The sequence below is a fragment of the Amblyomma mixtum genome, chromosome 1 (genome assembly GCF_055824585.1).
Source record: "Amblyomma mixtum isolate Tamu chromosome 1, ASM5582458v1, whole genome shotgun sequence".
Classification (NCBI taxonomy): Eukaryota; Metazoa; Arthropoda; class Arachnida; order Ixodida; family Ixodidae; genus Amblyomma; species Amblyomma mixtum.
This window is the reverse complement of record NC_143012.1, coordinates 69,129,627-69,148,643: the sequence shown is the minus strand read 5'-3', so window position 1 is coordinate 69,148,643 and position 19,017 is coordinate 69,129,627. Positions and strand designations below refer to the sequence as shown.

Below are 19,017 nucleotides of genomic sequence, written 5' to 3'. Positions count from 1 at the left end.
CGCGGTGGCTCAGTGGTTACGGTGCTCAGCTGCTGACTTGAAAGACGCGGGTTCGATCCCGGCTGCGACGGTCGAATTTCGATGGGGGCGAAATTCTAGAGGCCCGTGTACTGTGTGATGTCAGTGCACTGTGTGATGTCAGTGTGATGTCAGAACCCCAGGTGGTCGAAATTTCCGGAGCCCATCACTACGGCGTCCCTCATAGCCCGAGTCGCTTTGGGACGTTGAACCATAAAACCACAAACCGCCTCTAATGGACTTTAGAGGTGCTTTCACATCTGCGAGTCATAGCGTTTGTGCGACTTGGTCGAAAAGCGACCGTCACATGTGGTCACTAGTCAAAAAAGTTTGCAGTGTTTTAACTTATTAAACCGAGTACTAAATGTGTCAATGCATGTGTTTAGCATGGTTTTGCTCATAACGTCTCCCGACAATATTAGACTCAGCTTAAGCTCTGATCGAGGTTAAGCTGATCCGATCAGTTCGCATCGCAGCTGGAAGTTGATGAAGACGATGGCGTGCAATGCACAGCGCGAGAGTGTGTGCAGATCACATTGCGATCAGGTGTGGGCATTTTTTCACCTGCATTGGGATGGTCCTTTTCTCTCCGTCTCCCTGACTACACTCCAATTTATCTGGCCGAATTATTAGCTGTCATTCTAGCCTTACGTAAATTAGATCCTGCCGTTTCCCAAGTCATGGTTATGACGGACTCTCTATCTATTTGCTTTTCATTATCATCACCCTCTGAGTGTCGGGCATTAGGCCTCTTTAAGCAGCTGATCCCGCTCCATCTAAATTCGGTGAGGTTGCTTTGGGTACCGCGTCACGTGGGCATTCAGTTAAATGAGGTTGCTGATTCATTAGCAAGGGCCTCTCTCTGTGGCCCAATAATTGCTGTCCTGCCAACCTGCGCATATGCAGCTGCCGTGAGGTTTCGCAGTTACACAATATTTCAGGAATTTTCAGCCTCGGCGCTTACTTCATCTCCCGAATATCGGCACCTTCTGCACCCTTGGAGTAGCAAAGACTGGAGTTCGCGCAGACTGGAGGTCTCTTTCACGCATTTGCGATGCCGAGTTCCTCTGCTAAATTTCTACCTTCACAGATCTGGTCTGGCGGTTTCTCCACTGTGCCCATTTTGTGCCGAGCCTGAGACAGTGGATCACTACCTGCTGTTCTGCCGCCGATTCTCTTCTTTGAGGAGGCGCCTATTAGAAATTCCGTTTCACCAGCTGGGTCTGCCTGTGACCACTGAGGTTGTTCTTTCCTTTGGCGCTACTTCGCTTGGACGAAGCAACAGGAATGCGCGCTGTGCAGTTCAAAAATTTCTTCTAGAAACACAGCGACTCCCATGCTAATATTAATTTTATTTGTTTATTTTTATTTTATTTTTTTCTATTTCTTTTCATTTTTCTGATTATCAAACAGTTCATTTATTATTATTATTTTATATTTTATTATTTTTTTAATTTATTTTTTTTTGCCTCTCTTTCAGTCAATACAAAATTGAACCATTCCATATGTTGCATTCAAATTTGCACACAAAGCCGTCGTCCCATCTTCGATCTCCCAGCTAACAGGACCCCTTTCGTTGCGTCGTCCAATCTGTCAGCCTATACCCTATTAATACTCCTTTTCCTCTAAAGCTCCTAATCATTCCATCAGTTCACCGCCTGTGTCTTGGCCACTCCCCCGTAGTGGGTATGTGCTATTCTACTTGAGGCCAACCAACCAACCACATTGCGAAGTGGTGACATGGTACTGTTGAGCTGCTACTTCATTGCAAAGGGCAGCTAGTCAAACGCCCTTTTCGACCCTCAAATACAAAGGCATATTAAGATATGAGCACAATGCAGTGGTACTCGAAGCCTGTAGCTCCCAGTCCATTGATTAGTTGTGAAATTGAACACCCACGCTTGAGCTCCACAAGCTCAAAATAGTGTTTTTTGTTTTGGCCTATGTCATCAGCACTAGGTGCTTAAAAGAAAGGCATGATTTGCATGCATGCATAACACTTGATGCACAGTAGTTGCACTGTTCAGTAATCCATGTGCATTCTAGTTCTGTGTGCGCTCTTGCTTTGTCATGGGTGCTATCCTGAGCCTCCAATGATAAGCATAGTGCTCATAACCTATGAGCTCTAACTGTAGGAAGTAACAGATTGTGAAATTGTTGCAATATCTTGTTGGGACTGCGGGCGTAGTATCCGTATTGTAGGCGCTGCCATTCCATTATATCAGAGTTTAGTTGGCGCGCCCTATTTATTTCACACCCTCCAAAAATTGCTGCCCGCCGCGTTGGCTCAGTGGTTACGGCGCTCGGCTGCTGACCCGAAAGACGCGGGTTCAATCCCGGCCGCGGCGGCTGAATTTCGATGAAGGCAAAATTCTAGAGGCTCGTGTGCTGTGCGATGTCAGTGCACGTTAAAGAACTCCAGGTGGTCGAAATTTCCGGAGCCCATCACTACGGCGTCTCTCATAGCCTGAGTCGCTTTGGGACGTTAAAGGGACACTGAGGAGAGCACTATTAATATATTTTTTATAGCAAAATCCGATAGTTCGGCATGTTATGGCTTTGTTGCCACTTGGCCGGCAGCGAAAAATGCATTTATTTCTATGAAATTTGGATTCGAAGTTGAAAAGGTTTTTCCCGCCGCTGTGATTCAAACTTGGGATTCGGCTATGACGACAGAGGACTAAGTGACGTGAAACATGACGTGACATGACGTGATGCAGACTCCGTGATTTCTGAGGCTAGCAGTGCGGCCTAGCAGCAGCCGAAAAGAAAGCTACCGCCGGCCGCACGTTGAAGGCATCTATCGGCTCTTGCGGCCGTCGCTACAGTCGCTTCGCTTACGTTTGCACCGGCGTTTTGCGAGCGTTACGATGGATCTCGTTCTCGAAGTCGTCAACGAAGTTCTCGCAAATAGACACCTTTAGCATACCGTGTACCTTGATACCGCTAGCGGAATACCGGGAGCCCGCCTAACGCCGGCGAGCAGGCGCTGATTGGTCCCGATGCTTCAGGCGAGCGCGTAGCTGCCCGGCACGTGGCGCCATCTGGCGACGTCAAGGAGATTTGCGCATGCATTGGCTGCGCCTCAGTGATTTGTGCTTCTCGTGTCCTAGCGTTGCTAGAACCATTGGTTCTAGCAACACTGTTTTGTTATATGACGTCATGACGCTTGTACTTGCGAGTTTGGCCTGTGGCGGCGATACCTGTATTTTGGTTCTTGCTCTTTTCTACGTTACAAGAGCTTTGTTGTCAGTATGAGTGGCGTTTTTGTAATCAGGAGCTGGTATTCTGTCGATACAAGCGAACTTCAATTTCTCCTCAGTGTCCCTTTAAACCCCAATAAACCAACCAACCAAAAAATTGCTATGACCCGTGCCGACTGAGCATTTCATAAAATAGGTGATGTTTGCTTATGCATGGAGATAAAGAAGATGCTTGGCCATGATCTAAAATTGTGTTCACGCATGTAACGTTGCAAGACTGTGAAGCGCCTGTATCAAATTGGTAACCCTGCCCTGATATTATGAAAATGACCTTTACCATGATGTTGTGTTGTTTTGAATGAAGTGAACAAAAAAACTTCGCAGCAATGCTTGCAAAGTCAGTTGAAGTGTCATCTGATACCCTAGGTATGGTAAGGTGGCATAGTAATGCAAGCAGCACCAGTGAAGCTCATATCACTTTGGGTGAAGATCAGGTCGCAGAAAACGAAGAAATAAGAAGGCTGCTTAGGACTTACGGGGCAGGCAGCAAGGATGCTTGCTGGCTGCACTCATGCAGGTGCTTTTTGTAGAGCCCCTGCTGACGTCACTTATCACGCCGATAACAATCTGGGCGGCACGTATCGGTGTGAAATTCTTGACAACTTGACGGCTTTGTGGCACCAGAAATGGCCCGTCAGAGACAGTTTGCAACAATACAGTAACAGTTCATGAAGGGAATACGGAGCAAAGTTTTATTTACAGGAAGTTGCAAGTCTACAACCATTTTAGGCACAGAGAAAAAAAGACGTAACTGGCCAACAAACCGGGAAATCGTACCTCTTGGCAAGCCGAAGGTGCATAACACCTGAATGTAGCCCAGAATGCTGCACCAGGCTCCCGGGCTCAGTTTCAAAGGGGCTCTGAAAAGCCTTCTGAAGAAAACACATCAACTTGCTCAATCACTGCATTGTGTTGTCGTGAACACCTGAGCCAAATACTAACACACCTCTAAATGCGGCAGAGTACCCGCAGTCTCGCGCAAAAAGTTGGCGAGTGCCTTCCTGCGACTTTTTCATGCTCGCATGCTCCTGCGTATGCCGGTTCAGAGGTGGCTATTGGTTAAGATTCTTTCAGATGTCGGGTAGTTACTATAAAACCTTACTAGCCTCTATATACCCAAGCAGCGCAGGTATTCTGCCCAATGTTGCAAATGGATGATTTCACGCTGGTCCTTTGTAGAACCGGCCTTTGCCAATATGTGTCCAATATTGGCCCAATTGCCTGTGCTGCCTGGGTAGCTACCATGGCTGCAGCCAATAAACCGCGTAGCTCCTGAGGCTCACCTCGTGAACCAATACACGCAGCTCTCACAGACGGCTCCTGGTCGCCGCCTGCTAAGCCGCTTACACATCCAACACACATGCATACCAGAGGGGACGGAGAACATCCTGGTGCTGTGGCGCCACATGCTCTTGGTCGCTCTGCTCCTGCGAAACATGGACATGACTTCACATGAAGTCAGACGACAAGCGCGGGTTCGCGCGCTTGAGAGGCAATGTGGATCTAAAAAGGGAGTCTGCTACGTGGACATTACAGGGCCGTCGCCCGCAGGTTTCTGTACGGCTGCCGTAGTCCACCGGGGATTGAATGTCGATGGGCTATCTTTTCGGGGTCCAAATTCAGCGTGAGCAGATGGAGTTGCAATAGCTCTCGCTGCTGCCGATCCAAAATCGAGAACGGTTAGTTTTACCCTACTGATGACTGGTCGTTGCGATAGTAATTCTGCTCAGTACGAGAGGAACCGCAGATTCACGTGGTTCACGTGCTTGGTCGAGAGACCAGTGGTGCGAAGCTACCATCCGTGGGATTACGACTGAACGAACCCCGCCGCGGTGGCTGAGCGGTTATGGTGCTCGGCTGCTGGCCCGAAAGATGCGGGTTCGATCCCGGCCGCGGCGGCTGAATTTCTTTGGAGGAGAAATTCTAGAGGCCCGTGTACTGTGCGATGTCAGTGCACGTTAAAGAACCCCAGGTGGTCGAAATTTCCGCAGCCCTCCACTACGGCGTCTCTCACAGCCTTAGTCGCTTTGGGACGTTAAACCCTATAAACCAACCAACCACGACTGAACGCCTCTAAGTCAGAATCCCGTCTAAGCACTGCAACGATATCGTGTGCGCTTGCGGCGAAAGCGGGTGAGATTAGCGCCGGGTTGAGCGCGACGGGCCGTCGCGCTTCCCGGCTCGATGAAGCCAAATGTACCCAGAGAGCGTTACACCGGAGGCGAGTTTTGGGAAGGCCACTGATCGCTCTCCGGGGCTCCGGCTGGCCTGAATCGCTGCAGCGTCAAATCGTTTGAAGACGACTTAGGTACCTGTCGTGGTCATCAGTAGGGTAAAGCAGCGACACCAGCGCCACGGATGGCGTTTTGCTGTGCGCGCGCAGGGGACAGACGGGTCTCTTCTCCTTGGGACTGGGAAAGGACGCGGACGTTTCGCGTACCGCTCTTCGCCGGCGGGCGACCTTGTGTGGAAACATGTTCCCCTCAGCTCGTCCCGTCCGGCCTCGGAGTTTTTCCCTCTGCCCTACCGTGGGCGAACCTTCGCTCGTAACCGTGCTGGTGAGTCGGACATCCTCGATTCCTCAGTGTATTTTGTTACTAGCTGGCGTTATTGTTATAGCAATAAATGCCTTGTTTGTGTCAGCCAGTGTGCCATTCCTTTGTTCCCGCAGAGCAAGGCCCGCCGTGGTCGGCGAGCGCTCGGTAGCGCTCGCGACCACGGGGTGGGGTCTGGGCGATTTTTAAACTGTGTCAGCCGCGGTTAAACGGGGAGAAGGTATTTATCTCCCCAATTTTAAACCCCATAAGCTAAACACTTTGATCCGAACACAGATGGGCGCTGCCCGCACTGTGGAGAGATCTGCGATATCTTTCACATGGTGTGGGCATGTAATCAGAATCCTCACCTTCCCCCAACCCCACCCGAGAGGCATGGGAGACTGCCCTCCTCAACTGCTCCACAGAGTCCCAAAGGGCTCTAGTAAATCGGGCGCGAGACGGGGCCTCGTCGTGCGGCGTCCCGGACTGAGGATACCGACCATGCAGCGGGATCTTCTGATCCCCAAACTCTCTCTGAGAATTAAAAAAGTTTTTCACCACCACCTGCGAGTCCAGGAGCTCTGCCTCCCGGGATTTCCCGTGCGCGCTGGCGGTGGGGGCGGCGGAGGGGCGCCTACCTTTGAGCGTGCAAAAAGTGACGAGAGGAGAGGGAAAGATGCCCAGACACTCATAATCAGGCTTTGGCTACATGTCGTTCTGGTTCTTCAAAGCGCATTTAAAAAAATTGCTTGAGGGTATTTGTGGAGTGGCGCCTTTTAACATGCCTGGCATAGCGTAACTTTCTTGAGAGCCCCTTTACGCCGAAGAATACTGCCCAAACTTTGAGGACTTATCGGCTGCGTCATTGGCCAAAGACTCTCGTGACCCGCTGTGGCCCAGTGGTTTCTGAGAAGCACCGGAGTTCCCGGGTTCTTATCTGGTCGCGTTTCGATGGGGGCTGTGCTGTGCGATTTCGGTGCATGTTAACTCTTTCACGGCCGCTGTGGCTCAGTGGTTACAGCGCTCGGCTGCTGACCCAAAAGACGCGGGTTCGATACCGGCCGTGGAAGCCGAATTTTGATGGAGGCGAAATTCTAGAGGCCCATGTACTGTGCGATGTCACTACACGTTAAAGGACCCCAGGTGGTCGAAATTTCCGGAGCCCTTCACTATGGCGTCCCTCGATCTTAGCCTCAGTCGCCATGAACCGAAACCATTTCGTTTCCTCAGAAACCAATCATCAAGTTACTCCCAGTGTCCCTTATCGAAAACAGGTGACTTCCGACACAATTCTCATCATGTACGACGATGACTAACAGAAACACCGCTTTATTATATACTAGCGATCCTCTGAGGGGTTCATTAGCTGTGGTGGTGGATGTCGCATCGACTTCCCGGGAACATGGCCGAGCCCTTTGTGCAGTGGTAGGCGTCCGCGAACTCCTCGGTGTTGATGCAGGGCTGGTTGCACCGGACGCGGTGCGGTAGGTAGATGCTACTCTCCGTAAGCGGTCGTTCGGCTTCGCAGAACATGTAACAGGTGCCTGCGAAGAAGGCCTGGTCGGCTGTGTAGGGGCCAATCCCCACCTGTCGATCAGTTTGCGGCAGCGTAGAGTATGCCAGGTACGCTGCCTCGACCCCCGCGCTGTCGGCGTACGTCTCGCTGACGGAGTTGTTCCCCGCAATGGCGCTCTCGGTCATCTTGTTCGCCTGCAGTATGAGACAGTCTAGCTGCCCCTCCAGCAACTTCCTGAAGCGAGGTGTGTAGAAGGCCTGCGCATCCTCGCGAGTGGTCACATCCAGGAACCTCAGCTCGAACGCGTGCGACAGCTCATGGCCGATGACCTTGCCGATGGAACCGTAGTTGTACGAATTGGGAGCGTTTCGTACCAGGAATGGCGACATCAGTATGCTGCCGGGCAAGTAGATAAGGTGGTACAGAATGACGTAGAAGGCACCCGCCGTAATGATCGTGGGCTCCCAGTCGTCCCTGTTAATAGAAGCCCCGATGTCCGGAGATGGATGCAGGAACTGCTTCTTGTGGGCCACTTCCGCGCGGAGGGCCTGGACCAGCCACTTGACGAATGTTAAATCCGCGTCGTACTTGGGAATATGTTTGTAGTAAGCGTTGAGCGCTGCGTCAGTTCGAAGTTTCGAAGCTGTTCCGATGATCTGGTGAATGGAACGGAGCCGCCGCACAATGCTTTTTACTGAATCCGGGTCCAACATGGAGGTATTGTACGACATTTCTATCTGCTTCCTGATATGGTTGGTGACAACGTTCGCGTAGTTTATTGTCTCATCTCCAAGGATATTCTTGAGCTGTAGACTAAGAAGGCCATAGGGTATGACTTGTCTTGCGTATTCTATGCAGCGACTGAGGTCAATGGGGAATGTGTGCGTCATGGGTGCTTCGATCGAAGCAAAGTGACAGTGAACCATCCTGCTCGACGCTGCGTGCGAGAGGTACTTGATGACTTTCCAAGCAATATAGCTTTGCAGGGGCAAGCTTCTGGATGTGTACGCTCTTAACACAGCATTGGTCAGAAATAGAGCGTGTTTGTGAATCAAGAGAATTTTTGACTTCGGATTTATGGCCGACTGCTTAGGGACGTTCTCATTAATGTCGTCGACCCACCACTGAGTTTTAATTATAGCTTCATGGCCAGCAGATTCGTAATAAGCTTTCTCAATTTCCTGTATCTTAAGGTACCCCTGCTCCGGTTCACCAGGGGGGTATAGCATAGTCACAATTTTCACGTCATTCTCCACGTTGGTAAGTGTCACTACCAAGGACCTCACGTCTTCTAACTCTGGGTCGTATGAGCGAATGCAGTGCTCCATGGACTTCTCATTGATCACATACCTGTGCATTGTCTCGGCGTATCTGAGTTCAAAAACGAACCTGTCGTCCGTTTCCAAGTAGGGCGAGGGCTTGAGCTGAAAGAAAACGCCCAAAAAGTCTTGCAGAGTCAAGCCGACGAGGGTTCGAAACACATCGCGGCTTGGACGGGCATCTTGTGCGGGTAAATGTAGTCCATGGCGGTTCAGTACCTCTCGAATCGTGCTGATGTCGTCCACCCCGTCTTCGGCTACTCTCATGCAGGCAGACAGAGCGGCGCCCACCTTGTCAGTTGCACTCTCGGAGCCGATGGACACCCGGTCGACGTTTTCGAGCAAGGACATGCTCAGCCGTTGGTTGAGGAGTTCGAACTGATTTAGTTGGCCGGGGTACATGCTCGTCCAGCGACCGCAAACATGGCCGAACATGTTGAGGCATGGGTCGACGTCTACAAGTCTGCTCCGCTGAAGTTCGTTGTCCAGGTCGAAGCAGCTGGCCGGGTTGTCGCAGTGTTGGAAGTAGGCACTCGAGGTAGATTCGACCAGGAGTAGTAGCATGAAGATTCCTGCTGTGCAAGTGGCAATAAGGCAAATGTAGTGCCGTGACCTGCCATGCTCGGTGTCGGGGAAGATACCCAGTAAAAGGCTTCGCCCTCTCTTGCCTGTGGTGACTGCAGGAATCGAGTATCGTTCGATATGTGCCGTGTTTGCGGCAGAGTACAACGACAAGTCCAGAGCAGGGGGCGACAAAGGAATCTGGCCGCCGGCACCTGATGGAGACATGAGCTGCCGCGGGTGCGTCTTCACGGAAGGCGGCTGGCGAGGTGTCGGGGCGGCCTGTGGACGCGTCCGCGCAACTGCCGGGGAGGCGGGTGAGAGGACATTTGTGGCGCCAGTTGTGTTCGGTCGCTGGGTGGCGGCCACGGCTGGAGACGGCAGTCTTGACGCTCGCGACGCCGTGGCTGGGGACAGTGGCGCCAAAATAGGAGAGACGATGCTTTTCCTTGAGGAGCCTTTCATGTCGCTTGCTGCCTGTTCGCAGGACGCCCTTCTTCTTCACTAGCGAAATGAACGTGCGGCACGCGATCTGGTCTCGAGACCTTCTGCCTTCTTCTTTTCTGGTGTACTGGAAGTGGTACGAGTATGGAGGGACACCGGATCCGGGAATGCTGGGTTCCAAGCCCAGGTGGAGCTCCCCTCTCCTACATCTCTTCTTCCTGGTCCATTTACCGTTCTTAAATGAATGAATGAATAAGCTTTTATTAAGGCAGAGTGAGGCCTGTGGCCATGGTTGGGGGATGGGTAAGAAGAGAATCCGTGAGATGAAGTAATAGTAGTTCTTGCCTCTGAACTGAGGAGATGAGAGGGAGAGACTAATGAATACAGGAGAGGTTCTGAAGCGCTTTCACATAACGACGGTGGGGGAATTGGCCTGAGTTAGATGCAGATCCTCACAGGAGAAAAATTATTTTCTTCTCTTTTTCTTAAACAAAATTCACCCAGGCTTATATATCTCAAACGGTTCATAAATATGAAGTGAGGAATCTGGGAAAACGAATGACGAATTTTGAGAGAATTTCAGGTGATTGGAATAAAGACAGAGGGAAGAAAATGACGAGGCATAAATTAAATTAATTAAAATCTAGTAATAATAATTGAATAACTTTAGACTAACTTCAGACGGAAAAGTAAATGCAAAGAAGTGTTACCGCAAAAATCTCCCGGTGTCGATAACGTACTTGTGAAAAATAACTCCTTGCTTGATGCAGGAAGTAAGAGCCCGGCACTGGCATGTGGTCACCATAGAGGAGGTCGTGGTGGTCACTGGCCAGTGCCGGACTCTTTCTTTCTGCATCAAGCAAGGAGTTGTCCCCCTCGAAGATCAAGCACTGCTGGGGACTTGTGAAGAAGCTCGCACACTAGATTAAGGACATGTTGACGGTTGCGTCGAAGGAGAGGAGGACGGGAATAATAATCGGCAGCCCTAATCGAGCGAGGGAGATTTGCAAAAACTTAATCCTCTGCCGTGCAAACCGCCGGCAGGAGAGGATGAAATGTTCTAAGGATTCAGTTCCAGGTCATAGGGCTGCTAGTCGGAAAGAGGGCATTGGTAACCTCTAAGTGGCATATGAAGCCTCGCCTCACGTACACTGCCCATATAAGGACACTCTGTCTACCATAGGCAGCAAGGTCCGAGAGAAAGCCGCTGACTGGATTGGCGTCTGTAGGTGTGGCACGTTTGGCTGCCAAGGCGTCCCTGACTTGATCAAAGAAGTAGGCGTAAAAACTACACAGAATGTTTACTACATTCGAATCGGAGCGAAAGCACGGATTTGTGCTACGTAAGAAAACGTTGAGCAGGCAGTGCCGCGGGACAGAGCAGACGGAAGTTGATGAAGACGACGCTCTCCAATGCACAGCGCGAGAGTGTGGTGCAGTTTAACACGAGGCGTGTTGGCTGCGGCGATAGCCTAGTGAGTGCTCTAGCGCAGCCGCGGGTTCGACTCCCAGTCATGGATGTTGATTCAATTTCTTTTTCTATCTTTCAGGGTTTGACCTCTAACTCAGCTAAAGGTCAAATTTACACGGGCCGCGATTGAAGCCCGAGGCCCCGTAGTGAAGTTTTCGCTTCAAAATATATAGATCAGTATATAGTTTGTGTTCATGCAGGATCGGCGACGACGATCCATTTGCGGTGAATGTCAGCGATGTAAGCAGCAATAGCGCAAAGCTTGAACGCGTTACGCGCTTTGTCCGCGTTACGTCCGGAACGGCGTTAGAGCAGCCGAAAGCCGAGCTGAATTCTTCCATGCTTGCTACCGGCAGTCGACAAGACCCGAAATTTCCCCGTAGGAGGAGGACATTATACAATAGCGCCTGAAAAAGGTCCTCTGGTCGTCTGTCCAGAATTCGACTGGTTACGGCTCAATGCGGCCCTCAGAGCGCCGTAGGCCAACACCAAGCCGCGCGACTCGAACAACAGGTACCTGGGGTAGAGGATAGACTGTAAAAAAAAAAATGTCTGCAAAATTAGACATTTTACAGAAAATTTCGGCTGCCACACAGGAAATATCTGTTAGCGACCCAAGACGGAAGCGTGTTAACGAATAAAAGACATTTTCGGTTCGTACAGCAGCTGCAACCGAAGTACCAGTCACGTGGCCCTCCGATTTAGAAAAAAAAATTGCTTTAAATATGCACGCAACTCATTATAATTCAGTTTGTATATTTGTAAACTAAACCCGTAAGCATAGGCAATTTTCCGCATGGATTAATGTGCATTTTGTATTGCGCGGTCCTTTGTTTTACTGCCGTCCTGGTCATAGAGTTTCTTACTACTACCTAGAGGGAAAGCTGGCGGCGCTGCACTTCAGCCAACATGGACGCTCAAAGCATCATGGGGCGGTGAGCTACTTGTTGCGGCACAGTCGTAGTTTTTCGGGAACACAGAGTGGCAGTACTAAGGCGTTTCATTCCGAAAACGTAGTTCGTGTGTGCGCAGACGACTTTCGCGCGAACGCAGTGTGCAAAAGCCATAGTAGTGAAGACGCGACGACACACGACGCCAATAAAAGGTTTTACTCTTCCGAAATGCCATTAAAAAACCTCTTAAAGTATCTAAACAACAACATTTTTTCTGAAAACATATTTACTTTTAAAAGTGCGCCTGTTAATTACGAAATATTAGTTTTTTTAGTGTTCATCACTTGGCCAATAGGAAAGCTAGTCACCTCTTATTTTGGGCAAACTTTGCACTTAAATTCTTTTCTGCTCGTTTGTTGAAATCATTAGACAAGATATTGAATGTTAGGACGTTTGTAGCTATCAAACAGCTTTATTTTTTTTATTATTTTTTGGCCAAAAGTTACAGTTCCGCAACAAGTAGCTCACCGCCCCATGATGCTTTGAGCGCCCATGGTGGCTGAGGTGGTCACGTGGGGTCTCCATGCAAACTCCCATAGACGGCTTGCCAGCTTTCCCTCTAGGTAATAGTAAGAAACTCTATGGTCCTGGTATTTAAGATCGTTGCCGTCGCTGGCCGTCGCACAGCACGTCAGAGGGCTGCCGCCACGCTCGCCAGTAGCGCATGCGCAGTAGCGGCGCATAGCTAGCGTGCCGTGGCCGGGGCCGCCGCCGCTGCTGCGCGCTCTCCATCGCCTCTCTCTCCTCGTTGCTTTCGCAATCCTCCAGGTTTAACCAGATCTAAACCACTGCCATTTTTTTTTCTTTATTTGTCCTGAGTTTGCATTAAAAAACAGTCAGGGAAGAGAGACAGAAATAAAATTCGCACCCGTCAAAGGTTAACCGGGATCCGAGGCGCAGCTCGGTCCGAGCCATGTCCTCCCCCTCAGCCTTCGACAGGGATCTCCTGGATCTCAGCAGCGGCCAGGGCTAAACCGATTACTTCACGTTGTCCCTTTTCTTACTGTTTCAGAAGCAGTGCCTCCCAGGACTCATTTGTTCCGTCAGGTTCTTAAAAAAAAGTTTTCTTGCTGCGATTTGAAAACTTGGCCCTGAAAGTGTTGGTGGTGGTAAAACTTTATTGGATGCACTGGGGTGGGTTTTAGAGGAGGGTTTCACCGCTCCCTCGCCTGGGTGGTAATCCTTATTCCGGGACACCATGGCGGTAGCCGCTGCCCGGGCTGTCTGAACCAGAGCCCTCTGGGACTCCAGGTCCAAGCAGTCGGACAAGGTCTCCTCCCAGCCCTCTCTCGTTGGCTGATTTATTCTCTTTGTTTCCGCACTTTTCTGGCAGGCCCATACCATATGATATACGTCTGGCCACATCTCACAAAACTTACAGCACTGCGAAAAAAGTTGGGTTTGTGTGTTTTGGAATCGTGCGGCTTAGAAATGACCCCGTCTGCAGCCTTCTGAGATGTCGTTCCTCAGTTCTATATATCCAGGCCCTTGACTGGTTCTGCGAACGTCTGCCTACTGATGCTCAGATATGATGTGATGTCCGCATAAGTTGTAAGCGGATTCGGAACAGGAGTCCCGACAGAGTCTGGGAATTCAGTGGAACTGAGGGGGAGAGACGCTCGGGCGGCTATGTGCGCAGCCTCGTTCCCTTCTACTCCCTGGTGTCCGGGCACCCATACCAATTGTTTCGTTCTCTGGATTGAGCTATGTTGCGCGTTTGCTAAAAATTTGCTGTCAAGCGGCGCTATTCTTCCCCTTGCTTAATTTCAACAGGTGTGTTTAGAATCAAATTATGTGCATGGCGTCTGAGTGAGTGGCTGCCAGCGCTATCGCCATTTCCTCGGCTAACGAATCTGTTTTCACCGAGAACTCATCCACGTGCTTTCCCTCGTGTATGACCGCGACGGTGGTCGGAATTATTCCGGAGTCCTCCACTATGCGCCTCTTTTTCTTTTCCTTATTTCACTCCAACCTTCCTCCCTCTGCTTCCTCCCTTCCCTTACGGCGCGGCTCGGGTGTCCACCAAGATGCGAGACAATTACTGCGCCATTTCCTTTCCTCAAAACCAATTTCGAATTTACTCCCAGTGGCCCTTATCGAAAACACTTGACTTCCGACACATTTCTTGTCATGCAAACTTATGCGTATCCGCACTCGGTTATGGCGAACCACATATATGTTCCCCGAGGCCAGGAGCGATAAATGTAATCTTTGTGGCGCGAGAAGGACCCTAGTCCACATAAGCGAATGCCCGTACTCTCCCATGGGGTGCACAATATAGACAGTATAGAGACACCTGGGAGACCTTGCTGCGCAGCTCGGACCCTGAGCTTTGCTGTGCACGGCAGCTCTCAAACACTTCGACCCTTCTTTCTCGGGCAGCTGTCCTCACTGTGCGGAAGTCCTCGGACATCTACCACATGGTGTGGGCCTGCCCCTCCAACGCTGCTATCCCCCCCATCAGCCCAACCCAACCCGAGAGGACTGGGAGGCGACCCTGCTCGGCTGTTCTGACCTGCAGGCCCAACGGGCCTTGGTCGCGCGAGCCCCGGCGGCGGCCGACGCCACTGGGGTCCCGAACTAGGGACCTCCACCTAGTACTTGTAAGGGCTGGCCCCCTCTGGGTCAGCTTATGCATAACCTCCTGATGTGTATCTGTACATAAATGTTTTCCACCACCACACTGAGCTCCAGTTCATGCACGTCCAAATGGCTAAAGAGGCTGCTGGGACCCAAGACCTCCCAGCCTGCATTTGAGGCGGCGGCACCCGCCTCCTGACCTTCATGTCGGGTGGTGGGTAGATCACTTTATCCGTTTGACATTAAAGTTTATTCCATCCATCCATGTATGGTGACGACAGTTTAATCACAAAAACACCATTTTATTGCTAGCGAACCTCCGAGGGGTTAGATTAGCCTGTGCTCGTGGATGTCGCACCTACTTCCCGGGAACATGGCCGAGCCCTTCGTGCAGTGGTAGGCATTCGCGAATTCCTGGGCGTTGATGCAGGGCTGGTTGCATCGGAGGCTGTGGGGTAGGTAGATGTTACTCTCCGGAGGCGGCTGTTCGGCTTCGCAGAACATGTAACAGGTGCCTGCGAAGAAGGCCTGGTCGGCTGTGTAGGGGCCAACCCCCATCCGTCGATCCGCTTGCGGCAGCGTGGAGTATGCCAAGTACGCCGCCTCGACCCCCGCGCTGTCGGCGTACGTCTCGCTGACGGAGTTGTTCCCCGCAATGGCGCTCTCGGTCATCTTGTTCGCCTGCAGTATGAGACAGTCCAGCTGCCCCTTCAGCAACTTCCTGAAGCGAGGTGTGTAGAAGGCCTGAGCATCTTTGCGAGTGGTCACCGCCAGGAATCTCCGCTCGAACGCGTGCGACAGCTCGTGGCCGATGACCTTGCCGATGGCACCGTAGTTGTACGAATTGGGAGCATTTCGTACCAGAAATGGCGACATCAGTATTGTGCCGGGCAAGTAGATAAGGTGGTACAGACTGACATAGGCGGCAGCCGCCGAAATGATCGTGGGCTCCCAGTCGTCCCTGTTGATAGAAGCCGCGATGTCCGGAGATGGATGTAGTAACCGCTTCTTGTGGGCCACTTCCGCGCGGTGGGCCTGGACCAGCCACTTGACGAATGTTTCATTCGCGTTGTACTTGGGAATATGTTTGTAGTAAGCGTTGAGCGCTGCGTCAGTTCGAAGTTTCGAAGCTGTTCCGATGATCTGGTGAATGGATCGGAGCCTCCGCACAATGCTTTTTGCAGATTGCCGGTCCAGCAGGGAGATATTGTACGACATTTCTATCTGCTGCCTGATACGCTTGGTGATAGTGTTCGCGTAGTTTATTGTCTCATCCCCGAGGATATTCTTGAGCTGCAGACTAAGAAGTCCGTAGGGTATGACTTGCTTTACGTATTCTATGCAGCGATCGAAGTCAATGGGGAATGTCTGCGTCATGGGTTCTTGGCTCGAAGCAAAGTGGCAGTGAACCATCTTGCTCGACGCTGCGTGCGAGAGGTACTTGATGACTTTCCAAGCAATATAACTTTGCAGGGGCAAGCTTCTGGATATGTACGCTCTTAACAAAGCATTAGTCAAGAATAGAGCGTGCTTGCCACTCAAGAGGATTTTTGACTTCGGATTTACGACTGACTGCTTAGGGACGTTCTGATTAATGTCATCGACCCACCACTGAGTTTTAATTATAGCTTTATGGCCAGCAGATTTGTAATAAGATTTCTCAATTTCCGCTATCGTAAGGTACCGCTGCTCCGGTTCACCAGGGGGGTATAGCATAGTCACAACTTCGACGTCATTCTCTACGTTGGTAAGTGTCACTACCAAGGAGCCCACGTCTTCTAAGTCCGGGTCGTATGAGCGAACGCACTGCTCCATGGCGTTCTCATCAGTGACATACCTGTGCATTGTCTCGGCGTATCTGAGTTCAAAAACGAACCTGTCCTCCGTTTCCAAGTAGGGTGAGGGCTTGAGCTCGAAGAAAACGCCCAAAAGGTCTTGCAGAGTCAAGCCGATGAGGATTCGAAACACATCGCGGCTCGTACGGTCATCTTGTGCGGGTAAATGTAGTCCATGGCGGTTCAGTACCTCTCGAATCGTGCTGATGCCGTCGACTCCGCCTTCGGCTACTCTCATGCAGGCAGACAGAGCGGCGCCCACCTTGTCAGTTGCACTTTCCGAGCCGGTGGACACCCGGTCGACGTTTTCGAGCAAGGACATGCTCAGCCGTTGGTTGAGGAGTTCGAACTGATTTAGTTGGCCGGGGTACATGCTCGTCCAGCGACCGCAAACATGGCCGAACATGTTGAGGCATGGGTCGACGTCTACGAGTCTACTGCGCTGAAGTTCGGTGTCCAGGTCGAAGCAGCTGGCCGGGTTGTCGCAGTGTTGGATGTAGGCACTCGAGGTAGATTCGACCAGGAGAAGTAGCATGACGATTCCTGCTGTGCAAGTGGCAATAAAGTAGACGTAGTACCATGACTTGCCATCCTGGGTGCCGGGGAAGATGCCCAGGAAAAGGCTTCGCCCTGTCTTGCCTGCGGTGGCTGCTGTAGTCGAGTATCGTTCGATGTACTCTGTGTTTGCGGAAGAGTACAACGACAAGTCCAGAGCAGCGGACGACAAAGGAATCTGGCCGCCGGCACCTGATGGAGAAATGAGCGGTCGCGGGTGCGTCTTCCCGGGAGACAGCTGCTGAGGTGACGCGACGGCCTGTGGACGCGTCCGCGCCACTGCCGGGGATGCGGGTGAGCGGACATTTGTGGTGCGTGGTTTGTTCGGCCGCTGGCTGCCGGCCACGGCTGGAGTCAGCAGTCCTGACGCTGGGGACGCCGTGGCTGGGGACAGTTGCGCCGAAATAGGAGAGGCGATGCCCTTCCTTGAGGAGCCTTTCATGTCGCTTGCTGCCTGTTCGCAGGACGCCCTTCTTCTTCGCTAGCGACGTGCCGCACGCGGTCTCGAGACCTTCTGCCTTCTTCTTTCTTGATATACTGGAAATGATACGAGGGGCGCCGGATCCGGGAAGGCTGGGCTCCAAGCCCTTCCCCTACCTCTCTTTTTCCTGGCCCATTTACGTTTGTTAAATGAATGAATGAATCAATGAATGAATGAATAAACTTTCATTGCGGCAGAGGAAGGCCCTGTGGCCATCGTTGAGGGATGGGTAAGAAGAGAATTGATTAGATGAAGTAATAAATGTTGCCTCTGAAGCGACGTCACATATTGACGGTGGGGGATTGTACCGAGTTTGGCGCAGATCAAAACAGGAGAAAAATTCACCCAGACTTGTCTCAAACGATTCAGAAACATAAATTGAGGAATATTAAGGGGAATCCCCCAAGGCGTAGTGGATTTGTAATAAGGGAGTAATTACTCATTGACGTCCACCCGAGAGCAGAGCTTTCTCAGAAACTTCGTAGTTGGTAGAGCGACTGCTCCGGTGAAACTGTGGTCCCAGGTTCGAACCCCGGATCAGGACAAATTTTTCTTTAACTACGAAGTTTCTGAGAAAGCTGTATAGCTTTCCTTTGTAGCCGTATGGCTGCGCTCGTGTGGACGTCAGTGAGTAATTACTCCCTTATTATAAATTGAGGAATCTGGGAAAACGAATTTTGAGAGAATTTGCGGTGGTCGGAATGAAAATAGAGGGAACAAAGAGGTGAGGGTTAAAAGGAATTAATTAAAAACAAATAATAATAAATGAATAAATTTAGAGAGAAGAGTAAAGGGAAAGAAGTGTTAACACAAATATCATCCAGTCTCGATAACATACATGTGAAGCACTCACATACCAGCTGAAGGAGAGGAGGACGGGAATAATAAATGGCACCCCCAATAGAGTGAGAAGAATTTTCAAATGCTTAATTCTCTGCTGTTACAAAATTCGGTGCATTTCTGAAACAAAAACAAAAACAGCGCCGCGCGGACGCATCTCGCCGGCGCGGGAGAAGGAAACCCCGGAGAGCTACTAGCCTTGTGTATGTGGCTGCCCCCTCCACCACCAGCTTCGACCAATGGAAACCTGAAACAGGAGCTCCAACCATGGGGTTGATAATGTCTGGTCAGTAAGCATTTTCAACTACAACAGCCTAAAACTATCATCTACACAAAGTTGCCTTCAGTTAATTTCGTACATCATTTGCTATATTTATTTCACTGCTGCTTGAAACAGCCTATGCTTTGAGTGAACTAAGGAGAGTACTTTCGGCAATAATGCTTTGTTACACCTTTATTATTACTTTTCAAATAGGTACCAGCACATTCGTCGAAGATCAGACCTCGCTCCCACAATGTGAGTAGGAAAGCGATTCCCATACCAACACTGGGCATATCCAGAAGCTATATCACATATCTTAACACATACATACACTTACGACGCTCACAAGAACTGTCGAAATGTGAAGGCCCATTTCAATTTC

The 19,017-nt window shown here is 50.8% G+C and overlaps 1 protein-coding gene and 1 pseudogene across 1 annotated transcript; both read right to left on the bottom strand.

Moving 5' to 3' along the window:
• Positions 1-7,157: 7,157 nt before the first annotated feature.
• On the bottom strand, positions 7,158-9,679 carry LOC149366657 (endothelin-converting enzyme 1-like; annotated as a pseudogene).
• A 5,310-nt stretch (positions 9,680-14,989) lies between these two features.
• On the bottom strand, positions 14,990-17,543 carry LOC149366656 (neprilysin-1-like). Its single transcript, XM_089564735.1, has one exon. The coding sequence runs from the start codon at positions 17,492-17,494 to the stop codon at positions 14,990-14,992; it is 2,505 nt and encodes an 834-aa protein (XP_089420861.1). The 5' UTR covers positions 17,495-17,543.
• Positions 17,544-19,017: the final 1,474 nt, after the last annotated feature.